The sequence below is a fragment of the Eucyclogobius newberryi genome, unplaced genomic scaffold, assembly GCF_026437365.1.
Source record: "Eucyclogobius newberryi isolate DKJ021-1_F unplaced genomic scaffold, fEucNew1.0.hap1 SCAF_3, whole genome shotgun sequence".
In the NCBI taxonomy this organism is placed as follows: domain Eukaryota; kingdom Metazoa; phylum Chordata; class Actinopteri; order Gobiiformes; family Gobiidae; genus Eucyclogobius; species Eucyclogobius newberryi.
This window is the reverse complement of record NW_027315945.1, coordinates 10807392-10834536: the sequence shown is the minus strand read 5'-3', so window position 1 is coordinate 10834536 and position 27145 is coordinate 10807392. Positions and strand designations below refer to the sequence as shown.

The 27145-nt window shown below is 39.3% G+C and overlaps 2 protein-coding genes across 2 annotated transcripts in view; one reads left to right on the top strand and one right to left on the bottom strand.

Annotated features, from left to right (window-relative positions):
* sh3bp5b (SH3-domain binding protein 5b (BTK-associated)) overlaps positions 1-6170 on the top strand; it is a 33396-nt gene extending 27226 nt beyond the window's left edge. Inside the window, exons 6-9 of the mRNA XM_072460978.1 lie at positions 1504-1546; positions 2192-2411; positions 3268-3600; positions 5691-6170. Of these exons, the coding sequence (XP_072317079.1) occupies positions 1504-1546; positions 2192-2411; positions 3268-3600; positions 5691-5902 (808 nt within the window). The 3' untranslated portion in view covers positions 5903-6170. The remainder of the gene's footprint in view (positions 1-1503; positions 1547-2191; positions 2412-3267; positions 3601-5690) is intronic.
* A 1195-nt stretch (positions 6171-7365) lies between these two features.
* Positions 7366-23734, bottom strand: capn7 (calpain 7). The gene is made up of 21 exons (XM_072460578.1): positions 23413-23734; positions 22773-22881; positions 19950-20107; positions 19241-19308; positions 18842-19081; positions 18065-18151; positions 17868-17994; positions 17089-17174; positions 16919-17012; positions 16697-16843; positions 16046-16152; positions 15627-15747; positions 15388-15532; positions 14543-14642; positions 14322-14457; positions 13837-13912; positions 13578-13723; positions 12074-12136; positions 11433-11563; positions 10841-10933; positions 7366-9699 (listed from the first exon to the last, which is right to left on the bottom strand). The coding sequence occupies exons 1-21, from the start codon at positions 23512-23514 to the stop codon at positions 9555-9557; spliced, it is 2481 nt and encodes an 826-aa protein (XP_072316679.1). The 5' UTR covers positions 23515-23734; the 3' UTR covers positions 7366-9554.
* Positions 23735-27145: the final 3411 nt, after the last annotated feature.

Sequence of the window (27145 nt, the reverse complement as noted above, 5' to 3'; positions counted from 1 at the left end):
GGTACTTTGAAGTGTTAGGATTATAAAACCATGTGTTTCAGGTACTTTGAAGTGTTAGGATTATAAAACCATGTGTTTCAGGTACTTTGAAGTGTTAGGATTATAAAACCATGTGTTTCAGGTACTTTGAAGTATTAGGATGATAAAACCATGTGTTTCAGGTACTTTGAAGTGTTAGGATTATAAAACCATGTGTTTCAGGTACTTTGAAGTGTTAGGATTATAAAACCATGCGTTTCAGGTACTTTGAAGTGTTAGGATTATAAAACCATGCGTTTCAGGTACTTTGAAGTGTTAGGATTATAAAACCATGTGTTTCAGGTACTTTGAAGTGTTAGGATTATAAAACCATGTGTTTCAGGTACTTTGAAGTATTAGGATGATAAAACCATGTGTTTCAGGTACTTTGAAGTGTTAGGATTATAAAACCATGTGTTTCAGGTACTTTGAAGTGTTAGGATGATAAAACCATGTGTTTCAGGTACTTTGAAGTATTAGGATGATAAAACCATGTGTTTCAGGTACTTTGAAGTGTTAGGATTATAAAACCATGTGTTTCAGGTACTTTGAAGTGTTAGGATTATAAAACCATGTGTTTCAGGTACTTTGAAGTATTAGGATGATAAAACCATGTGTTTCAGGTACTTTGAAGTGTTAGGATTATAAAACCATGTGTTTCAGGTACTTTGAAGTGTTAGGATTATAAAACCATGTGTTTCAGGTACTTTGAAGTGTTAGGATTATAAAACCATGTGTTTCAGGTACTTTGAAGTGTTAGGATTATAAAACCATGTGTTTCAGGTACTTTGAAGTGTTAGGATTATAAAACCATGCGTTTCAGGTACTTTGAAGTATTAGGATGATAAAACCATGTGTTTCAGGTACTTTGAAGTGTTAGGATGATAAAACCATGTGTTTCAGGTACTTTGAAGTGTTAGGATTATAAAACCATGTGTTTCAGGTACTTTGAAGTGTTAGGATTATAAAACCATGTGTTTCAGGTACTTTGAAGAGTTAGGATTATAAAACCATGTGTTTCAGGTACTTTGAAGTGTTAGGATTATAAAACCATGTGTTTCAGGTACTTTGAAGTGTTAGGATTATAAAACCATGTGTTTCAGGTACTTTGAAGTGTTAGGATGATAAAACCATGTGTTTCAGGTACTTTGAAGTGTTAGGATGATAAAACCATGTGTTTCAGGTACTTTGAAGTGTTAGGATGATAAAACCATGTGTTTCAGGTACTTTGAAGTGTTAGGATGATAAAACCATGTGTTTCAGGTACTTTGAAGTTATCCGTACACAAGTTTCATCAGCTTTAGTGCAGTCTTGTGTAGCCGTACAGTATTTATGCCCGTGTGAGTTGCACGGCCCTAATCCGGTGTGCCTCATTTCCTCTTATCTCCTTTTATCCCATCATCCATCCTCCCGTTGCCATGGTGACTCCTCTGATTCGCCCCTCTCTCCTCTGTCTTCTAACATTATGACTCTACCCTTCCGCAGGCCCTACTTTGAGATGAAGGCCAAGTTCTATCTACAGTTAGAGGTAAGAATGCATTCTCGTTGACCACCTTTATATTATACATGTTCAGATTTGTTCTTTTTGGGACAAATCTTGCCTCTGATTTGCAATTTAAGTAAAATCAAGATTCAGTGTTAACATTTGTCAGAAGACTGATGCTAAATAAGCTAATGCCACACATTTCAGAACATGTTTGGGTTTAAACTACTGAATGTTTTTGGCACGTTTTTAAATCAAACGAGACTGGATGATTTGTTGTTTGCAGATTTGTTTCGTCATTACATCATTATTATTGCTTACGAGTACCTTTTCCGATCCAAAATGCTGGTGTGGTGGAGCAAAGTAAATTATATCATAAACCTGTAACAGCCAGTGCGTGTTGCTGACCCACATTTTTATCCCCCTTTCTGACAAGTCGGAACGTTCAGATTAAAGTGTATTTATAGTACACAAAACGTACACACAGACACTGCTGGAGAGGAGTGTGTATTTACAGGGGGAAAACCAACAATACCGTAATAGAGCTTCCTATACAATGGGTGGATATGTCTTAATACCTGACTCCGTTTTCTAACCAGTATCATGTTAACTGTACCATGCTCTGAATGTTTTCTAACCAGTATCATGTTAACTGTACCATGCTCTGAAAATGAACTCTTTCTGTTGTAGAACCTGAAGAAGACTGTGGACGAGCGGCAGGCCAAACTGTCCCAGGCCAAAGCCGACTACAAGAGCGCCCTGAGGAACCTGGAGAAGATTTCCGACGAGATCCACGAGAGAAGGCGCAGCTCCACCATCGGGCCCCGCGGCAGAGGCGTGGGGGCCGAGGGGGGCAGCGTCTCCGGGGACGACCTCTCCGGATTCAAGATGGAGTCCGATGGCATTTCCAGTAAGTTTTAACTGTATGTGTGGGTGAAAAGATGGAGAAGAAAAAGGTGTATTTTATTACACTTTTTATTGTTACATAGCTGATTCCTTCTTCCTTCCTTAAGCCAAAACCATATTATACATAAAAGATTCCTAAATGACACAAATAAATAACTATGATTAGCAACATAGCAACATTAGCTGCTTTTATGATGCCCTATGCTAGACTAGCCACATCTTAATATCACTCAGCACTAGCCTGTCTAAGAACTGCTAAAATTGACTCTTCACTCATCAAATATTGCTCTGCTCGTCCGTAGTATCCACACACGGCCCATAGTTGATAGTCTGACTTTGGACTGGGACAAGATTTCTTTCTACATATTTGGTTGAAAAAGACAACATTTGCCAAAGAACTTGTACAATACATTATTGTTTTGTTTAATAGTAGTTAAGAGCTTGCCCAGGAGTGCGTCGCTACTGTACATGATCCTGATCTACAATCTAAATGTATAGAGCTGTAACTGTTTCTCTGAATGACTTTAAGTGCATTAGTAAAGGATACTTCCTCTGATTCCTCTCGTGTTTAAGACTTGAAAATCCTGTATGGTGTGCCGGCCTTTAGATGATAAACTTGGAATCTTTTCACTGACTCCAAATGATTTCTGACTCCAAATCTGCAAGTCATGTTCACAAACCCACGTGTTCTTCTAATACTCTTTATTTCGAGGGTAATTACAGGGAACTTGGATCATCTTGCTTTTAGATATTCCCTTATCTGAAATGACAAAACAAATGACTATATTATATTTAAATCTGGCAGCCCATCAGCATTGACACGAAACCAGAAGGCTTATATATGAACCCTCTCTCTGCAGTGACGTCGGACTGCTTCGACGACGAGCCCTGTGTGAACGGCTCTGTTGCGTCTGAGGAGGACTCCGCCTCCACCTGCAGCCTGGGCTCCTCCCCCAGCAGCAGCCCCCAGGACCTGCTGCTGTCCCCGTGCCCATTCACCAGCGTGTCCTCGCCCTCTTCGGACTCCTCCTCCTCTAACTCCAGCTCCTCCTCCCCGGCCCCGCCCTCCCGGCCCTGCAGTTTGGACCTGCCGAGCTCCGTGTCTCTGTCGGACTTCGGGCTCATCTCTCCGGTGCTGGGGCCGCGCAGTGAATGCAGCGGAGCGTCTTCTCCGGAGTGTGACCTGGAAAGAGGTGAGACACTGGATAATCATTTTGTAACATTGTTCCCTCATCACAAACGTACCTGGAGTTGCATTTAGCTTCATTCACGCAAGTTTGATAAATCCTGGTTAGTAAGTTTTCTAACCTCTGAGCCTCAGAAAACGCTCAATTCTAAATGTCCCAGTTTTATGATGTCATAAGTAGGTCTCTGCGCTGTTTCAAGTCCATAAATCATTGCCAATCTCATTCTCAGCTTTTCTGCAGTCAAATCGCGTCCGTTACAGCTGCATGCCCACATCAGCATGTCAGGGGAAAGTTAGTTTTGTTTCCTTTTGTAATTCCCTCTGCAGCCAGTAGATGGAGCGCTAACTCAATTCCTTGTGTGGGAAAGGCCCGACTCAGAGAATGTCATGTGTGGTTTTTGAAGACACGTTTTCTTAAGTTCGAAAACATGAGATGCCAAAGCAAACAAAGTTACTCAAGAACATGTTGAATGGAGAATACACTAAATGTTCCTACAATGTTCCTTTTGTACGTACAGAAGAGTGTTGCGTACACGTCGTGTTCGGTTTCTAATCTATATGAAGACAAGTTTACATAGAAAGGAGCGCTCCAGTCCAAAAACTAAGCTCCGTTCTCCTTCTGCCTCATCTCTGAAAGCCCCGATACGTAAAGTTCAGAGAGATTAGAAATGTGTAAGTTGTGACTAAAAGTGTACATACAAACCAAACGCAAACTTTTTTTTTACAAATAAAACCCCTGGGAGATAAACCTGGGACCTTCTTGCTGTGCCAATAATATGCCTGTAAGCTACACTATGACTATTAACTGTCCATGCAGCAGATTTGATTTACTGGTGAGCTATAGTAAATGCATTTGTCATTATTTTGATCTCCAAGCCTTTACGTGCTGGAAAACGTTTTGCCTGTGTCGTTACGTGGACTTTATGGTAGCAACAATAAACAAACACACTCTCTAACTCTGATTGTGAGCAGAAGAAACCGTCTCTTGATATCAGAGTTGCAGTAAGTGGAGGAGACGAGCTCAGGTGGCCTGTAGTCACAAACGAAACAAAGAAGCGACACATCTAATTTCTAACCTGACAGAAGCCAGAGAGATGTGGTTCTAGAGTCTATTCTGGGAACATGTGCTGCTGTTCCACCTGCTCCTCTGAACATGCCATTAGTCACACAGACATAGGAGAGGAGGAGCTCGCCTTCTGGGACGTGTGCGGGACACAAGCCGTACACTGTCCAACCCAGGTGCACGTGTTCTCCACCTGCTTTTGGTGTTAAGAAAATCCTCTGTAACTTCAAGAACTTTATTTAGAAACTGTGTAAATTGGTTTAATTGTATAAAAAAACAAAAAACAATTATTCTTCTGCGCTTGGGCAAGACACTCTGCTTTGCTTCCTTGTTTGCAGGTGTATGGATGTTATAAGCACTTCAGCACGGGTTTGTAGTCCCGGAGGCATTACTTTTGTGAAAGGATGAGAAATAAACATAAAATAGCAGTTTGAACAGGAAGTCAATGAACCCGTTTCTTTTATTAAAATGTTTGAGCCATATTGCGGTAAATGTAAATGTAAAATCATCTAGTTATGTTATTATTTTCCTTTAATGCATGCTTTATTTGATATTTCTTGCTTTTATTGTTGTATGTCGCACCGAATCACCAAAGTGTGGCAATAAACCTTTTCTGATTCTGGTATACTTCAATACTACCGTATTTTCAGAACTATAAGGCGCACTTAAAAGCCTTTAAAAACAGTGCACCTTATATATGGATTAGTTATGACCGGGAAGCGATTTTGTTTGGTACACTTTTTGTTTCGCTTAATGCACCTTATAGTCCAGTGCGCCCCTTTATATATGAAAATGAATCGAAAATAGACCATTCATTGACAGTACTTATAATCCAGTGCGTCTTATAGTGCGGGAAATACGGTAAGTACCTGAAAAAGCATAATATGTCTCCTTTCATTAAATTAGTCGACACAGATTTCAGATATCTTGCACTCACCATATGATTCTGAGTACAAGTAATGGAATAATAAAATGTATATATAAATAAGACGTAAAGGCCGCAGTGACATATTTTCGCCTGGTCTCTCTTCCAGGCGACCGGGCCGAAGGTGCAGAGGGCGATGTGGACAACGCTCCGGTCAGCAACAACAACAGCGTGACTCCCAGCACCAGGAAAACGTTTAGCCTAGAGGCACGCTTCAGCTTCCTCAATCTACGGAGGCCTCGCGAGGACAAAAGCACAGACGACTGCGCCCAGAAAGGTGCACCGTCCGGGCAGAGCGTAGTCCCGGTCAAAGGAGTCTAAAACTGACCTGAGACCCGTTGACTTGACTTTGATTCAAACTGTGATGTGATGTGATTTTCGTCCTCACGCCCAAGTGTTTCTCTTTATGAAGCGCTTGGACAGTCACGAGGATTCACTGTCGCATTGTGCACTTATGAAGCTATTGGAACTGCAAATTCTATTACTAAAGTGGTTTAATATTGTTATGGCTCCACTTAAAACGTTGCCACTAAATGTATGGTGTACAAGGCGTTCTAGGGTATTTTGAATTTAGGCACGTTTGTGGTTTGAATTACACACATTTTGCTTCATTTCCACAATGTTCTTTTGTATTAAGGACTTTTCTTTTTTTTCAAAGAGATGCCGATAAATTCTATGTGTGAGTTGGTACATCTTTTCCTTAAGTCTTCAAATAAAATGGCATTTAAAAGAAAATAAGGCGGGACGGGGTGGCAGAGTGGTTAACACAATGTACTACCAACAGAATTTGGAGTCACCAGACAGAAGCAAACGATAAAATGGATTGACATAATGCTAGAATGATTGATTTATTTTCTTGTACATTTTGTCCAGACCAGTTCCCTTTTTGGTCTATCCTTTCATCCTCTACTATTTGCATCTTACAGCTACTTTACTTCAAACGGTAAGAATAATACATTTAGGTTCCATGGCTCAAAACAGTGAATTCTACGTCAGTACTTAATGTAGCAAGCGTTGGAACACGTCACAGCCGCCTTGAAGATATGACCGTGTCCTGTTTGAGTAAATCTGTGTAGTATTTTCACATCAGGCAAACCATTAATGTTCCATGTCATGTTATGTTTTCTACTTTGAACAGAATGTCTGAGTTTGTTGACTGACTGAAATAAAATGATGTGTAAGTATTGCAAAATCCTTCTTATTTACAGTACTACCATAGCAGCACAAATGAGCCCTTTACGTAATTGTTTGCTGACTGCATTTCCCTCTTCGCTGATGAGTACCTGATTAGCATGTGACTGGTCTGTGCCGTTTCCGGACCAGGGCCTCAAAACGCTGAGGTAGACGGCGGGTAATTTGAACCTTATACCTACATTTCTGTTTTAAAAGTGAGATTTTATTTAACAAAAATGGTCTCCTTAACTCCTTTCAAACCACCATATCTTCTCCTGCTTAGAATCTTCAACTCACGGTCTTCAAAAGCGTGGTTTGTGGCTTTAAGATGAAGATGCACTCTTCACAACTTTCCTCACCACATTGCTCTGTTTGTGTCGGCATCTTGTCCTTAAGATGTACCAGTTTTGTCTTCTCTAAATCATGATTCAGATGGTATGAAGAGCTTAGGGTAGAGTCACTGCCCCCATCACTGTAAAAGAGCTGGTTGAGGTGGGCGTATCCAAGCTGGCACAGGCAGAGCTGGAAGAAACTAAAAGTAGTGATTGGAAAGAGGGAGGTCTGGGCAACACTCTATGAAATGACCAAATAAACCAAACGACCAAAAACAAGTACATTTCCTTTTGTATTCCAAGTCTGAACATTTGAATTCCTTTTAAAAGAGTATAATAGTGCAAGTCCTGCAGACAGTCATTCATGATCAAGAGCTACAACATTCTTTTGCCTGAAAACAAACAGAAAACTGATTTAACAGAAAAAGTAATGGATAAATTACTATTTGGCAAATGCACTTGACAATAACAGTTAAAGCTAGTTTTCCTCTGCGGAGCCTTCCAACCTTATGAAAAACGGCTTTGACATGAACTCATTTAGGAAATCATTGCTGTAATGTACATTTTGTGCTAAAAAATTACATACCACAATATATTATTAAAACGACTTTCAACTTGACACATTGTATAAGCATTTAAAGAGTTTTAGCGGGGCATTAAAAGAGAAAATAAAGACTTTATACATGATGGATTGGAGTACCCACATTTCTAGATTTTGCTCCAGGGGATTATAACGTAAAAGCAGCAGACACAAATTTGCCATCTAAAAAAGCTGTTTTAAAGCTTTGCACGTGCCAGAAATGTAAATTAATGTAAATAGCAATGATGTGCCAAATAATTTAGAGAACCAGGAACAACTATAGATCCGAAATAGATAAATACAACATAATACATACTTCCTCATTTCGACTGGTTGCTCATTTTAGATCTGGTACCCCAGTTTAAATGTTAATGTCATCATTGTTCCTAATGTGATTGCAGCATGGATTTTTATCATATAATTACGAAACATAACATATTATGTACCTACTATTTGTTTTGCGTCTCTGAACACAAAATAAGACCTTTAACAGCTCGTTACACCATCAGTCGATACAAAACAAATGTATTCTGTAAGATAATACGGGTTCTCTGTAGGGCTGCACCATATATCGTGAAAGTATGAATACTGCAATATTGTCTGACGCGATAATCAATATCACAATAGTGCCAGGACCCTCCGACCGACATCCATTTACTGTTCTTTTGTGTTTTGTTTTTTAAATTAAAATGAAACAGGCATCTTTTATATGATTTCCCTGGTTCAGTCTAAATTAGCCTTGATTTAGTCTCGTTTTATTTTACAGCGTTTGTCGAATTACAAATATTACAATAATAACAATATTGCAGTACTCAGCAGCCATATCGTGCTAATTTCCAATATCATGCACCAACTCACTCGGCATAAAGGTTAAACAACAGCTTTGTTCTAATAAAGTTATTCTAATTTGGCAATAAAAGAAAGCATGGCGAGCAGTACTAGAGAACAACGCGCTGTACGCATTTTGATTGATGGCGAGATGTGAAGCCACTGGCACAGAAAAGCGGCCACATCTGTCAAGTCAGCCCCAAGGCAGCTGTGGCTTCCCATATAGACCCTCCCAGGAGTGACGTATTTTGAACAGTTACGCGCGCACACAATAAAAAAACTTTAGTCAAATGGTTGTTGTGACGATATCTAACTTTATCAATGACTGGGGGATTTGTGGACCAAAACGCTTCTTGTCAAACTGTTGTTGCCGCGATTTGCCGGCATCGCGTTCGATGTAAGAACCGTTTATGATGTGGTCGTTGGCGTTTATGCTTTTATTGCCAGCGCAGATTACTACACGTGTTCATATTCTCTGATGTTACTAGCGTGCGGTCAAATCGTTGCCTATTGTCAAAACGGCCCTGGTTTTTCATCGTTTGTGATGTTTGGAGGCTAACGCTAACTCCTCTGTTGAAAATGCGTTGGGTGCCGCTCCGTGGCCGAGTGGATAGCACATATGCCAGGCTCCACGTGCATGTGTGCTATCAGGGTTATGACTTCGAATCCCCATTTCACACTACACTGTCCTGTCCAATAAAGCCTATGGGACGAAAAAATCCTTAAAGTACATCAAATAAATGCTTTGGAGCTGTTGTAGGGAAGTGTACAGCCTTTAGAATGCAGGCGTTTTGTTTACGGACATAGGAAGGTTCTACAAATCCGATACAGTTTAAGAAATTTATTTAACAATAATATAACCTTTAATGGCTTGTTTGAAGTAGGTTTCGTTTAGTTATTTATGGTAATGAAGATAAATAATATTAACATTAACATTATTACGACATAATTCCGTATTACTGTCTGTACCATTGTGATTTAGTGGATTTTATACTATAATGAGCAATAATAATAGTATTTGTGTGACGCCTTGTCCAGTCCGGGGAGAGTGAGCCGTTCCTCATTGAAGCGGTGATACTTTGGCAGGTGACGTGGTGCTAAAGTCCAGGAAAAAGGGTCCTTCTTGCTTGGGCAGAAAAGTGGTGGGGATGACGTTGTAGATGCCGGCGGGGACGTGATCCAGCTCCATGTAGCAGAAGCCACATCTGAAAGGAAAGACTTCAGCTTTTACAGGTTGAGACAACACAAATAATGATAAATCAGAGAAGGAAAAAAAAGTCTGGTCAAAGTGTACGAACTTTAAAAACACAATCTTATAAATATCTGTATCATTAGGGTGAATAAACGATACAATTTAGTGCGCTATATGCATAAAATATCATTATCAATACAGAGGAGAATTGACTGGATTACCTCCTAATGACATCATGCAGTGGGACTAAGTGTTTAGCTTTGGAAAGAGATGCTGACAGAAAATGAATATAAATGCAGAATTGATCAAACGTGGGAAAATGAGACAAAACACAACTCTGAGAGGGGTTAAAAAAATAAAACAAAATAAATAAATGCATAAACATGAATAAAATGGTAAAATCGATCAACTTTAAACCACAAGTCAAGTTTTTGTCACAAACTAGCTTCATGCAAACAGGATTTATATAAAAAAAATAACAGGAATAAGAAGTCTGGAAAGCCAAACTGTATAACGCAGTTCCAATTAGAGCTGGACTGTACTTAGAAATCCTCTGAAGAGTTCCTGGTATTTCTCTTGGCAATAAAACAATAATAGTGCATTTTTGTGAGTTAGACTGTGACATTCATTACTGGACAGTTAAAAACAGCCAGGCTTATGAAACAGCAGCGCTCTAATCTGTCAAATTCAATCACGTTTGACTCTACTGCTATGTTTAATTTGCGTTATTACTTAAATACCTCAAACATATTCAATAATTCATCAGTATATAGGACATATATTCTGCTAAACTGACTTTTCAGAGCGTCCAAGATTTTTTTTTTTAGAAACGTCATAAAAATGGTGAAAATGGGCACAATGTCTTTTTTAATCCCTCTCAAAATCTTCTTTATAATTATGTTATTTACTGTACGTAGAGGATCAATTTGTGTTATTCATTTAAGTGTCCAAATGCCTGGATAATGGGTGATACAGGTTAGGCTGCTTTTCAATTTAAAATGTGTAAAACCGTCTTAATTTTTATGATATGTAGCTTGTAGCGCCATCAAAATACTACATAAACTAATAATAATGATGAAATGATGTAGCATTAATGGCGATTTTGTAGGTTAAGAAAGCCTGTGGCGCTGTGACCTCCTGGCGGGGGCGTGTACCTGTAGTCGCCGCTGTTCTTCTTGTTGAATCCTGCTGCTCCGGGCTCGCTGGACGTGGACACGGTGACCATCTCGAAGCCCACGCTGTACTGTCTGCGCAACACATGACCACATTTACATAACGGAGCCAGAGCAGCTCAAGACAAGCAAATAAAAGAGCTTAAAGGAGTTCTCTGGCCGTGGGTTAAGCAACTGTCGCTGATGAACCAAAGAAAGAAAAAATGTAATGTTTAAATTATATGAACGTATTTCTGAAGCGGAATGTATTGATTTTTTTACTTTTTACATCTTCACAATAGCTTGACTTGTATTATAGACGGAATTGCTCAAAATGAGTAAATTGACCCCGAGTTGACCCTTTATTGCATGACCTTATTGAATATTCATAAATCATCATAATTATAAAGGTTATAAAGGTTCAGACGGAGAAGACAAGCTGTTGTAGTTTCAGGATGTGATTCCGAGTTGCGTATAACGACACCTGACAATAATATTCATAATTCCCCATAGAACTAGTTCATATTGGAAAACTAAAGGTTTGTCCTCATTCATAAGCGACACGCACTTTACCAGACGGGGCGTTTCGTCGTACCTGGAGCCTCTGAGCTCGATGAGCAGGGGCCCGGAGCGCTCCAGGTTGATCTGGTAGATGGGGTTGTGTTTGTATGAGTCCTTGTAGTTCCCGCAGCCTCCTGCACTCGCACCCTTCCACTGACCGTTTATCTGCTCAAACACGACCAGTCAGAAGGGTGTCGCTTTGGGTTTTAAGTCAAGAAAAGGGACTAAAAACATGATGCTTTTATCTGCTATATCATTTATGACTCTGCGGTTTATTCTTTGATATATTGGACTATTTACTGACAATACACTGAATTATACGTGTGCAACCGTAAACACAGTAAAGTAAACGTGCATGAATCACTCAAAATACAACTTTGAGGGGGTGAATGAGAATGGATAACATAGTTTAAACACAGCCCTTAAAAGAAAAGACTCTTCACCAGGATTAAACCAAGTAAACCGTGACGAGTTTAAACAAAACAGCCCAAAAAATATAAATCTCTGTCTTAAGTTTCATTGCCATTTTCTTATACATATATACAGAGTCAGCTGATTATAAATTATAAATACTGTTTGTTTAGCACAATTTGATTGCATGTTACACAGTATAGTTTATAGACTAGTTTCCTAAATGTGCATAGTTTTAACTGGTTTTAAATTGGCAGAACTTACCCGTTTGACATGTGTGAATGGATTGGGGATCTTGGAGAAGTTAAATTTGCTGACAGTGTAGACCTGCAGAGTCAACACAAAGTAAACCGCAGATTATTCACACAACTGGACATGTTAAGTTCTCAAAAGTATTTTAAAAAGCTTATGTTGTGATGAACGACTCGTCTGATGCCCTCTGCTGGCAAGTGTGTGGCACTACGGCTATTGGTAACAACGCTAACAATATCAGCTGTATTTCTAGACTTTAAAAACACCCATTTGTAGTTTCGATATACCAAAATACAATTTGAAATGTAATTTGACAGAAACAACCTTCTGAGTCTGTATATTTTGGAGGTACAAGGCAAATTCTAACGTGATTAAAAGCTCAAAATGGTTAATTTAGCAAAGGGGGTTGTTGTTTATAGTAAGTTCATCAAGTTCAGGGTTATTTTCTAATTTAAAGGACTTTCCAATTTGTACCATTTTCAAAGCGCAAAAAACAGATTTGAGAGAGACATTACGTTAAATCTTATCTTTACGAGCTTTTCCTCATCATTAGCTTATTCAAAGTCGTATTTTGACTCATTTCACAGTCAGTTTTCAAGGGATGAACGCTCAGAAAATATACGTTTTCACCTCCCCCCTAAATAAATTCAGATATCAGGTCAAACATGTAGGGCTCTACTATAAAAACACAAGGAAAATCTTAAGTTAAGGTGGTATTGTATTCATGCCCCATTGATACGTTTTGGGGCACATTTCAAGGTACAGTTCAAGGTAACAACACATTCAAGCGTGCCCACTCATTGAATTCATTAAGAAAAATATGTTTTTAATTTTGCTCAAAATTATACATATTTTATCCCAGAATAACACATTTTTAGATTTATAATTTAATTCCAGTTTGTAATTGATGACATCACTCTAGGAAATTACCCAGAAACCACTGGGAAAAACTATGGCCAGGGTGTGACTTATACTAATATTTATACTTATATACTTATACTACGGAGCAACTTATATGTGATATTACTTAGTTATTTTCACACTCTCACAACCGGATTTCATACTCCAGTGCAACTTACTTGCATTTTTTGGCTGGTGTGACTTATAGTCCGGAAAATACTATTTAACTTTAAATTAAACAAATAAAAATATGCTAGATCATCTTTATTAAATAAATAAATTATTGTTTACAGGGTCAAAAAACTTGTTTCTTTTGTGTAAATTAAGCATAAACATTGGATGAAATGAGTGTCCCTGGTGTGATGTCACTTCCTGTCATTTTCTACAGATTTTTCAACTTTTCTCCACAAAGAGACACTTGATTTGTGTAAAACTATAATTTATATTTACAACAGGTAAAAATACACCAGATAAAGTCAAAATTAGAAAACAATAAAAACCCGTCACAGGCACTTTAACGTTGATCTCGTTTCCCAAACTGAATTTGACAGGGTCTAAGCGCCACATTAACCCGCTCGACCACGCCTTCCTCATTAGCCTGTTGTACGTGGCTTACCCTCAGTGTGTAGTTGATGGTGTTCTGTTTCTCGTACTGTGACACCACCAGAGTGAAGGTGTGGGTGCCGGAGTTGGTCAGCTTGATCTTGGTCAGGTAGTGCGGGCTGTTGATGCGGATGCCGTCGATGTAGGGCGGGGGGTCGGCTGGGAACAAAAGGTTTAAACGAGAAATAAATCATGATAAATACAACAAATTTGAGTCGCATTTTAGCATCGCTGTGTACAGGGCAACGAAGAGGAAAGCTACAGAGTCTCACCTGGATAATACACCTTCTTTCCATCGTTTTTGTAAACAACGAGAGTGATGAATTCTCGGTTTTGTGCAAAGTCGTCCTGCAAGATATTAAAGAGGAAGTGTTGTGTAACTTAAATGAGCTTCCAACCTTGTTACGACAGTGTTTTCCTGCTTCTGTCTGTTTTCACCTACCCCCTATCCCTGCCCATATCCTGGTATTTTTTTGATTATTGGAAAAATTAAGACTCTGTGATAAATTAAAGTCTAAAATATCATTTCAACAATAAAAACATGTTCGTTACAGTGAAATGTTACAAAGAGGCGGGGCTTATCAGTTCTGTAGTTTTGAACAAGAAGTGAATGGACCTGTTTCTATAATTAAACCGTTTTAGATCAATATTACAGTTTGCAAAGAAAAAATGTGAATTGATGATGTACTTATGTTATAGTTCAGTATAAGTACCATGGACGTGCCCGATAGATTTGTGCACATATGAAAGAACGTACCTTGTCAGTGATGTGTCTCGTGAGGAGCACCCACACAGCAGCGCCCCCTGTTGGACACTGCACCTCCAGCCTGTACTGCGGGTTGTTGGCCAGACTGTACACGTCTTTTACAGGGCCTTGCTTTCCATCCCAACTGCTGTATGAGAGAAATACAAAAATATGCTTTGGAAACTCATCTGGGCGGCACAATCTGACCCCAATATACTGAGGCGTGTGCTGACCTGTGTATGCAGAAGGACTCTTTGAAAAGGGCAGGGTTCCAGCTCAGGTAGATGACGTCATAGTACTGGCACAGGTCCTCCCAGGCGATCCAGAACACACCTGCGATAAAACATTCAACCAAGGACTTAGGAAGAGTTTTAAAGTGTTTCTGTCAAAGAGTATATAGTAATAAAATAATAAAATGAGACCGCTGGGCGCTTCCTGAACTATTTTATCTCTGGTAAACTTGGCGCGCTGACTGGCTGTGCTTTGGTGGTTCTCTCCAGTTTCACATTGCAGTCTGAAACAAGATGCTTGGTTGCACAAAATGTGTGTAATGTGAATGTTATCAATGCGCCAAATGGTATCGTATTCATCTTATTCATGACTTTGAGGATTTGACATGGCAACAGGACTCAGTTGTTATAGCAATAAGGGAAAGGTCCTGAAAAAGTCCTTGAAATCAGGAAGGAATCAATTGCCTGAAACCCATGAATAGGTCGTGTTTGTAACTCTTAAATATGTTGAACTTTATCATTATTTGTTTGAGATCGTCTCCACAAACTTCGTCATATTCATCTGTCCTTTCAACTGACAACAATCAGGACTTTGGGGTCGAATAATGCACGACTTTCTGAAGAGATTGTAAAAAAAAAAAAAACGTTATCCTTTTTGTTTTTGAAGGAGTTGAACTTTGTGCCAGTTTTTGCTTCATGTGGACTGAGATATGAACCATGAAGCAGGTCAACATATCTACAATCCACTGCTTTCTACCTGAGGATTCTCCTGACCTGGCACTCATTTCAGCGGCCATAAACATTACAAATAAAAGGCCTATTTAGAACGTTGTGACATCATCAAATACCATTATCAAACTTTTGGGCCGTCTTGGGGTCAAAGTTGAGGTATTTGAGCAGCTCTGGAGTCCAGTTCTTCTCGTCCCTCTCACTGTAACGTCCTTTCCACCTCAAGTGACTCCACGGATTCTTCAGCTGCAGGAAACGCATTCCCTGCACACACGCAACGCTGTAGTACAAGTACAAGTACAAGTACAAGTACAAGTACACAAACATGTGTGTTACGAGAGCAGAATGAGGCTTTTACCTTGTGCTCCCTTATGTCCAGGACAGCATAGGCGTGTGTGGGCACCAGGCCCCATCTCTCCCCCTCCTCTTCAGTCATCACTCCTGTTGCCGTGGTGATCAGAACGTCTCCTCTGTGAAATCTAACAGGAAACAGAAGAAATATGCAAATGTATTTAATCGGCTTTAGAATCATGTTCCTGTTTATGTTAACAATTACAAATAAATCAATGTTTAAGTATATTTATTGTGCAATGTCTCTGTCAAAAAAATGAACAAGTTTTAACTCAGATAAGAGGATTCATTATGAATAAGATCAAGCTGTAACTTTAACCACAGTGCCCTCTACTGGATGACTGGACCAAGTTCTTCTCCTGGTGTAAATAGTTTTGGACATGTAAAGCACAATATTCATCTCGTGCTGCTGCGTTAGACGCTCACCTCTGGTACAACATGCGGAAGGTTCCGTCCTTAATGAAGGACTGATTGTCTGAATGCATAGCAATGCGCTCGGGGATCCAGCCTGTGAGCGCGTGGAGGTCTATATTCTGGAAGAAAAGGTGAAAATATATTTTTACTTTGCGTGTCATACAGGGCAAGGTTAAGCAAGGTTACTTTGTAGAGCTGCTGAAAAGGAACTCAACTCATATGCTTCAAAAATGATTTATTGACCACAGTCCACTCATGTTAACAACATTACTTCACACTATGTACACAGTCTTGCTGTTAATATTGATGCCTCTCTAGCTTGTCTTCTGTAAATGTATAAATAGTGTGTTTAAGGTGTACTTTCTGTTATGGCTGTGGGTATATCGACCAGCACCTTCCATGCAGACAGGACACTATTTTGTGTAAAACTGTTATTATGGGACAAACATTTTGCTGATTTGTGTTGCCTTCCTGAGTCCTGCACTCGTGCTTTAGGATGTGCGTGTCCCTTTCCTCACTTGCTTAGAGCCGTCTTGTGAATCATTTAATGTCCAACACATGATCATTTTAACCAACATCATTTTGTCACATCAACATGTCCAGCTGAACCACAGACCTGAGCTAAAGCTGAACATGTGTGCAGAGTCTGAAGCAGTGACTCACAGAGTTGGATCCGGGGAAGTCGTAGCCCCCCATCACCTTCATGTAAGCCTTCTCTATGAGCGACACCCACAGCTCGTTTCTGTTACTGGAGTAGGAGCACAGCAGCTCTCCATTCCGGTCCACGGGCAGGTAGTCATCAATGATCACCTACAACACAAACACACCCTTAATAATCCTCAGTCATGTGTGCACGCTTGAAAAGTATTTCCCTGGATCTTATACCTTCCTGGACACTCCGTTGATGTGCAGTTTGACCATGTACTTCCCACAGGGATTATACTCGGGCTCTCCTCTTCTGTTCTGAGGGAAGATGATGCTGATACACACAAAAACATGTAAGCAAATTATATTTACATAGTAAGTTTACTTATGCGTATAATAAGGTTTAATACCTGGTGATAAGTTTCTTGTTGTAGCGCCGCTCATAAGCCGCGCTAATCGCAAGCGATGCCACGAAGGAACAGTCAGAGACCACAGTCTGACAAGGACAAAGACATAAAGTCACATTTAAGAATAATATTACATATTTCCATTCACACACGTAGTGCGTCCCAATGCGATTAACTAGATGAATACAAACAGAAACTTTATGTGGAATATATTTATAAAGCCGTAACTCTGTTTACACCTCTGTTCTTTATGCGTTTCTTTATTCTAAAAGCAAAGAGTTTCTCCTCTAATGAAGGTTAAATGGACTAGAAGTGGGAGATGATAATATAGAAATGTATTTTTCTTAATTGATATTTTGAGTGTATTGTCTATAATTACACCATTAAAATGACAGCATAAAGAGACAGACACAGCTAGTGTAATATCTAGCTAAGAGTGATATTTCAGCTATTTGTTTTTCATTTTATGGTCCATTCATGTTTTGTGCAATATTTGAACCATGAACCACCACAAGACATTTGTTGAACATTTCTGATATTGTCTGAATATTACTATTGGAATAATGCTAAAGAAATATTCAGATATTATTTTGAGTTAAATCCCCACCTCTAATGTGGAGAAGTTAGTTGCACATAACATCCTTAGAAATTATCAGAGCTAAGCAAAAAGAGTGAATAACAGCCCATATTTATATGAGCATCTGTTGCGTCTGTTGCATTTGTTGCGTCTTGTGTATCTGTTGCGTCTGTTGTGTCTCTCCCCCACAGCAGCAGCGTCTCACCTGTTTGATGCTGAAGCTGGACACAGACATGATCATGGTCGGGTTGGTGCAGAACTCGTCCGGTCTTACCCAGCGTGAGAAGATGGCTTTTTGTTTGGGCGACAGGGCCAGCTTTCCCACTTTGTCTCTGCAGAGGAGCGAGCAGGTCAGGACACGATCACAACACACATCTACTGTATGTTTGAGGTAATACTCACGAGAAAGGGACAGGGAAGGCAAAGCGCTCCTTCAGGTCCACACTCATAAAGGGCACGTAGGCTATGCCATTGATTGTGGAGGTTGTCCTAAAATGAATACAACTTTTACTATAGGAGAGAAAATGTATTCGATTGATGTTACAAGTTTTAAATGAGTATCATACATTTATTAAGTTACTTCTTGTTTGGAAATGGACAGCAGAGGTGTCTCAAGAGGAAGTTTATTTTTTGTTTATTTTTACTGTTGAGAATGAATGAGCAACACACAATTTACACTGATAATTATTTGGTGAAAATAAAATTTGACAACATCTTTATCTAGATAAATAGAAACAAGTCATCAATATAAGTTTAGGATTCTTACAGTCAGAGTTGCATTTTAGTGCTCTGACGTTTCCGCTCAGCTGATTTAAACAGATTTTGGAAGAAGTAGCGCAATCTGCAGCCATCTGAGAAAGGTGGTATGCCCCCTCATCCCGGTTTACAGTCTGGTGTGTGTGTTTCTGTACCTCGATGGCCTCTCTGATCCAACTGACAATAGGAATCTTAAACGTATTAAAACATAAAGACCTAACGACCCTAATCAGCCTAATATTTTGAAAGTAATTTTTCAAAGTTTCTTCATAAACTCCCACTTGACCGGTGTGTTTTTAGGATTAGTAATTACAATGGGTATTTACACTGAGTAATTGTGAGGAAAACATAATAACTTGTCATGTGTTCAGTGCAAATACCAGACTCAGATAAACGACGAGTACGTAGTTTGAGCTGACGGACCTGAGTACTTCGATCTCCTCGGCTGTGTACTTCTGTCCCTGGGACTCGCAGGACTGCACCGCTCTGACACTCTGAGGCTGAGGCTTGTCATGGAGGCTGAAGTCTTGACCTAAAGGAAAGAATTGCCTGATGGGACCCCCAGAGGAGCCTCCTGAGACGGGCCGGGGACCAGAGCCTCCTGCCCGGTCCAAAGGCTGAGACGGAGCAGGTCTGGACACAGACTCTTTCAAACCCTCAGCCCTGACAAAGAAGAACACCAAACGTTGGATTAGCGATGTTTAAATACTAATACAAGTTTTAAGATCACTATTCAACACACTTTTGAATATAATTTTGATGATTGCAAAAGGTGATTTGTATGGTTTGTAGCAGAAAACAAACAAAAAACAGAACAAGTACCTGTCTAAAGCTTGCCGTGCCAACTGTTTGAGCTTGTTTTGCAGAACCTGGTCCGATGTCTCATTTGACTGGTGAAAAAAATGCATGGAATTAAATACATTGTTGGAGAGAAACAATACAGTTCAATTTACAAAAAAAACTATATTCAGAACAAAAATACTATATTCAGAACAATCATTTACAGATAAACTATTTCATTTAATTACTGCATTCTGGTACAGTTAGTCTTTCATTTGGTGGTGTTCAGAATACTTTGCTGAAATAAAAGAAAACACTATTACACTAATTCATGTCATTACGTGAATTAGACTTCAAACTGCGCAGTAATAGTGAGAAAAATGGATTTCAGGGCTAGTGGTGAATGTTTCTGCTGTTCTCTGATCAGTGATAAATATAAGCAGTGACACACATAAAATCCTATGTTGTATTTTTGACACTATAACATTATAATCAAAGTATTCTGATTTCATCATACATTCATGATACAGTACTCAAGACTGGACCATGTAACAGAATATGAAATACATTTTATTGTTTATGTAACTACATACATATAACACAAAAATTAAAACATTTTCCACCTGTGGAAGATAATATCTTTATATGCACAGGTGGAAAATGTTTTAATTAGTATTAATTAATATAGAAGCCCAAAATTACATTATTCCTCTCTTGTGTTTTGATCGTAGTCAGAAGATATTGTATGTACCGTTTGAATGCAGAGCTCCACAGCCTGTGTGTACAGTTCGATGGCCTCGTCATGGTTACACTTCTCGTCCTCCTCAAAGGCCTGAGTGACCAGGAAGTGTGCCCGCTCCAGATCCACCTGCTGCCGCGACTTCAGGGGGTCACTCTTCTGGGCCTGGACTGAATACAGTTGGACAGTAACGAAACAAGGCACAGCCATTTCAACAGATCATTTATCGTTTATCCTGATGCTGCAGCAAACAATGTTTGTCATAAAAATGTATACCCAGATACTAATCCATACCAAAACTATTATCGAATACTCATTTGACCAGGTATTCATACTATCGAAGTAACATGGCCACATTGTGCGCTATGGTGCACTATGTAATTTTCTGCTTGATTTTAGATGTTATTGCAGTGAAACTTTTCAAGACGTGGAATTGAAACACATCCATCTCCTCCATGAAGACAAGCAGGTGACGGCAACAGTGACAGGTCAGATCTGTGAAGAGGCGAGTCCGCTCACAGTAAGAATGCATGGTTTTCAAAGTCCTGTTTATCAATAAAAACACCTGCACTTGAATAATTGCAAGGTTAGATTAATGCAATACAGTGGAACATTGCAGTTAAAGCAATAACATCTCCACGGAGACAAGCAGGAGGTGTGCTCGAGGAGCACACCTCCTGTTTATATATAGATTATATAGATATTTGTCAGCCATAGATATTTGTATTTGAAATGCAGTTTTTTAGTATGGTGCCCACCCAGGCCCATCTCTAAGGAGGGGCCTGGGTGGGCACAGGTCACCCTGAAATCTGATTGACCACCCCAAGTGCCACCCCACTCAGAGGGGCTGAGTGGAATTTTTGTTTAATTTTACTCTTACTCCTATTCCACAGGGCTGTGTACTTTCTCTCCTGCTCTTCGCCCTGTACACAAACTGCTGCACCTCCACCCACGACTCCGTAAAACTGATCAAGTTTGCAGACGACACCACCCTTGTCGGGCTCATCTCAGACGGGGAGGAGTCTGTCTACAGGAGGGAGTTGGTCGGGCTGGTGTCCTGGTGCAGCGGTAACAACCTGGAGTTCAATGCCCAGAAGACAGTGGAGATGATCGTGAACTTCAGGAGAGTCACAGCCCCCCGCCCCCCCTCACCATCACAGACTCCCCCATCACCACCGACTCCCTCTGCTTTCTCGGCACCACCATCACCCAGGACCTCAAGTGAGAGCCTGTAGAAGACCCAGCAGAGGATGTACTTCCTGCAGCAGCTGAGGAAAGCCAAGCTGCCAGTGCAGAGGATGGTGCAGTTCTACACGGCCATCATGGAGTCCATCCTCTCCTCCTCACTTCTTAAACACTGTCACGTTAACCATATTTTAATCACTCACTGTACTGGTCACTTTCTGCACTACGTGTGTAAATTAAACTGTAAATTTTATGTACATAGTAAGCCTATTTTTATTTTTTATCTTATAGTCTATTATTTTTTCATCCCATAGCAGATTTGAATTGTTTTTCTTTTTGACTTGTATGATATAGTTTTATCATTGTTCTGTTTTTTGTTGCACCGAATCACCAAAGCAAGGTTCCTATGTTTGTGAATTCTGTTCATTGATAATGGCGATAAACCTTTTCCGATTCCAATTCTGCTCCAAGTTATAACAAAAAGAGTAAATAGACATACACTGTTGATTATTCAGAAAAAAATATTATTACATTATATCTGCCCCCACTAAACTTAGCTAAACCAAGTTATGATGATGTTAATTTATCATTCAATAGTTTTAAAAGAGCCAAACCATCACACAAAGTCATTGACATAAAACATGTAACAAAAGAAACCAAAATTATATTGGCAGCCTTGCTTCAGTCGGTCTGCCCCAAGGCAGCTGCAGCTTACTTCCACCAAGTGAGGAGTGAATGAATAATGCACAAAGAAGCATCTTTGAGTGGCCAGAAAAGCCTTATATCAGAATACAAAATCTCCATCTTCTTCAGCACATAGCCTTGGAGCTGATTACACATTTTGAGAATATTATCATGTTAAAACTGAAGCAGAGACCAATCTCATGTCTGGATCATTTCATTGTTCACTGAAATGTTAAGGTAAAGTGTGAATGCACCCAAAACATTTTTAAATCACTGGTGTTCAACAGACAAAGACGACATCAATATTTATGATGTTTTAGTAAATAATAAATTTATGGTGGAGGGCTTGTCTCCATGGAGATGCTAATGCTTGGCATGGAATATTCCACAGTATGGCATTTTTCTGATCCTTTCCAATTTTGAGGTAAACCCTGTATTTTTACTGTGAGCCTTTCCATAGAGATTTAACATACCCATGGCAGCTGTAAAAGGTTACACAGTGCACCTTTAACCATTTCAGATCCATGCATAAAAATAAAACGTGAATGTTAAAAATCTGACACAAGAAAACAGTCTCCAGTCTCATCATTGTCTAAAGGAGGAGGAACAAGAAATACCATGATCATATAATTCAGAAGAGACATATAAAGCAAATATAAATAATAGTTGAATAAATCATTGTGTGCTTGTTAAATGAAAGCTTTTGATCTTGTGGTCTTTTTGGGATAGAAAACAATCATTGCTTTGTATTGCTGTCACTGCCTACAAACATTAAAACCACACCCACCCAGGCTGCGGTCATCAGTGCAGTTCAATACTCACACTCCCAGCGTCCGAGCCGAGTCATGGAAACAAGTGCTCACATAGAATGAAAAGAACATACCCTTGTGCCCACAATACTGTACACTCAATACATAGACACATAGACATATACACTCGATTACACGTGTTGGATGTTAAGATTACCTGTTCCGTGAAGTGCTTGTACTCGATCCAAGTATTCATTCACTTTGGTTTGGATCCCCTCCAGTTTGGACCCAGCCATTGCAGCATAGAGCAGGGCCTGGGCTGCCTCCTGAATGTACAAAAACAGAAAAAGGACACAGGATATGAATAGGATATGCTTGCACAAACATTGACATTAAGACTGGATGTGCACAAGAGTAGTGCGATACTATCATTTCAAACTACACTATTGATACTAAGGAATACGATAATCCAACTGCGCTCTTTTTAATGAAACCACCTTCATATTTCAATGCAACCTTATACTTGTTCTGATAAAGACCAAGACATTTAACATTATCCAGGAACGAAGTTTATACAGTAAAATGAACTGCTGTAGCTTAGTTGATTTGTTCTGAAGCTAAAACTTTAACAAATCTAATCATGCAAGGGACCAAACTGAGTTGTTTTAGCAAAAAATAATAATAATAATTAAATTGTATATTGACAATTGTGTAACTTGATATTCATATTAATCTATGAGATTAGTTGTGTATGTTGACAAAAATGAAAGTAAAAGACACAGATTCACAACTAGCAGCAACCAAAGACAAAAGGCAGTGCAGTTAAGGATCACACACGCCATGTACACAATACACACCTTGTAATAAAAGACAGCCTCGTTATATTTTCCATTTTGATCGTAGGTAACAGCAGTTTTGGCGAATTTGAAAGCGTCGTGTTCCAGAGCAGTGCAGTCCATTCTTCTCTCGTTGGGACAGAGGCTAACAGCAACTACTAACGTTACTCCTCTGCCGTAAAGCTGGCTCCACTAATGTCGTGTTTGGAAATGTGTCACGGATTATTGAGTAAAATACAAAACGACATATTGACGAGGATCTATTTAATGTTCTCATCTGTTCGCCACAGCATGACTTTTTACTATTTGACAACTAGCGGAAAACCAAAACAACCATGGCGCTTCCGGGATTGTCCACACGCATGCGCACATGAGCGGCATAGCGTTCGTGTGTCAATTTTATTTATTTATTTTAAATTATGACATCGTAATTAAATGTATTATTTCTACTACTGCGAATAATAATAATTACAAATAAGTTTCACATCAAATCAACATGTTATATATGTAACACGTGAACAATTATGTAAAAGTATGTTATTTTAAGTTATGTAATCATCGTATTTGTCAAGTGATGTTGGTAAAAGGAGGTGAGAAAAATAACTATTATACTTCTACTCACTCCTTTTCAAATATTAGGGTATTTTTGGTTGGTTCCTTTACTAGGGCTGCTGTTAACGATTTTATTGATTTAATTTTTTTTTTTCCTTTTTCTCTTTTATGAGACAATATCACAATTTGTCACAAAGAAGTTCAAAGTCTGCAACCAAAGGAATTTTACATTTTCTGCTAGATCTGATTTTGACCAAACATGATTTTATTTTTTTATTTTTTTTAATCTATTTATTATTTTATTTAATCTTTAAAGAATAAACATAAAACATAAAAGACAGAACCCAACATGACCAGAGAGCGAAATAACAATACAAATAGACATCAACTACACATCAAAAGAAACACAATCATGGCACAATTAAATTAAAATGTCCAAAGTCAATCAAATTTGTCCATTTCCAAAATAAGTCCAATTGTGAGTTTTTCCAGTACGTTCCAGATATATCCTTTTATTGTGTCCATGGCAGGAGTTTTGAGGCCCAATTACACAGTTCTAAAATTAAGATAAGTTAAGCTTTTATTTGTCCCACAATGGGGAAATTCCAGTATTGCAACACAAAGTAGGTACAGAACAACAACAACAAAGAACATATAACTTATTAAAAAAAACTGGGATGGTAATGTCAGTCCAATATTTTTGACAAGACAATCCCAGAAAACATGATTGTGGTTTGCCGACAGTTTCTCCAACAGTCAGCACAACACAGCAGTGTACACATTCTACACATTGTTACTGGCGCCTCCCCCTTCAACCGGTCCCTGAAAAGAAATCGTGGGATCGTACCGTTCCTCTTGAGGAAAAAGATCACTGCCCGGAAATGTACAGTTTTTTAGTCTTTTGATTGCACTTTCAAATCAAATCAAATCAAATCAATTTATTTTTGTAAGGCCCAAAATCACAACAACAGTTGCCTCTGAGGGCCACAGGGAGAAATTAATCAACAATGTCTGTGGTGGCGATGAAGTCAGACAATGTCTGTGGTGGCGAGGGACGATGTCCCAGGGTCCTCTGTCCTTAGACACAAAAAAACCTCTTTGGGAAAAAAGCGTAGAAACCTGGAAAACCAAAGAAAACTTTGAATTTCAGTTGTTGTTGTTTCAGCACCTTGGTCAGCTCTTTGGTCATGGCGGGTAAATTGAGAGTTTCCAGAAAAACGTTTTGGTGAAAAGTTGTTTTTAATTTACGAAATATATTATTTATAGATTTACCTGTACTATGTGAGTTTTTAACATCCATGTCTTTCAAATCAGAGATTTCCTTTTCGGCTGCTGCGGATTTTAAATCACACATTTCCGCCAAAGCCACTTCTATCTTTGCATCTACCTCCTTTGTATGTTATCAGATATCTCCTGCTAGTTTAGATTGGCCCGATTTAGCCAGAGCCCGTGCAAGACCAACTAACTGTACATAACAGTCCGAGCCCAAACTAAACCAGACATCATTTGGGCCTAAATTATGCTTTTTTGTTGTTGTTATTTTACTTGCAAAGTGCGAAATAAGTTGTAAATGAACTAAGAGAATAAAAAACATGTTTATCAAAATGAACAGGGCAAGCCTGCACAAAGCCCACGCACAAGTTTTGCTTGTCAACCACCAGTTGAAATGTCTTCCATATCTCTGATTTACACTATGGCTGATGGTCAATAACGTTTAAAACACTTTTAAGCTTGTGTTTGACTTTGTCCATCTCCATGTTGTTGCTGTGGCTGTAGTTGACATGGTTGTTGACCATCACTAATTGTCTTGTAGGAGGAAAATCATAATTTATTGCCAAAGTGGTAACATGGAGTCATCAGATAGAAAAAATGTTTAGGCCACTAGAGGCCAGTGTTTTTTAAACTTTCTTTATACACAATAAAATGCAGATTATGAGATTAGTACAATAATATATCATGATAAATGACAAACATAATTAATTATACATAAGGTTATGCATAGGGTTAAGCATTGTCAATTTAAGTTATTGTTAGTTTTATACATAACATTTTTTTTTCCATTTATTGAAAATATTGCATGGTTTGTGCATTAGTAATGGTGACATTGACCTCTACACCAGGCTCGATGCTGATGGAAGTGACTGTGCAGATCAATGGAAACGGTCTTAGGTTTTGGACCCTTCACCTCAGGGTGATTGGCATATGAAGCGGCCCCTGCACCTTCAGGTTCTTTTCCATGGATCAGGTCAGCGCAGTCCTTCTCCAGAGACTTGACATGACATTGTCAAGCTGGTCGAGGTGATGCAGATGGGATGGTGACCTCAGCCTCCACAGATGCTTTACCAGTGTCTCTGAAAGCCAATACCATAGTTCCTGAACCAATTATTTGGAGATAAATCAAACGAACAGCAGTGAACTGGGAATGGAAACGTAGGTTAACTTCAATCTAAAAGGAAAATTGTGTATATATACAGACAGGCCGAATGGTAATGGCGAACCAAACGGACATAGTGGTGGTCGACAAGGGTCAGAGGAAAGCCGTGGTGGTGGACATTGCAGTACCATGGGATGGTAACATCCGGAATAAGGAACACGAGAAACTAGAGAAATACCAAGGCCTCAAAGAGGAGCTGGAGAAGGCCTGCAGGGTGAAGGTATCGTTGGTGCCCGTAGTGATCGGAGCACTTGGGGCGGTGACCCCCAAACTGGAGGAATAGCTTGGGCAGATCCCAGGAAGGACGTTGGAGATCTCGGTCCAGAAAAGTGCAGCGCTAGGAACAGCAAAGATACTGCGCAAACCCTCAAGCTCCCAGGCCTCGAGCTTGAAGGGGGATAAATAGAAACTGCCCGCGGAGGGTGAGGAAGAAGTTAAACTAATTGACAAATAAATAGCATTTATGTAAATAACATATTCTAACATCTCAATTACAGCTGACCATGGGTAAATGGGTGTTGGATGGTGTTCAGCAACCAACAAATAGAACTTTTTCCATCAGTGACGTGTGTTTGCAGTGTGGCAAGGCACCCACCAGATGGCGACAAAAGTAGGCTGTCAAAAGACTGAAAGAACAACATTAGGGGTTTGCTTGCTTGATTATAGAATAACATTATATTGTGGTGCGGTGCAAAATGAACAGATTTGTAATCTTTTTTTTTTTACTGAATAGCCTGGTGAATAAAATGATTCATCAGAAACCGTTGG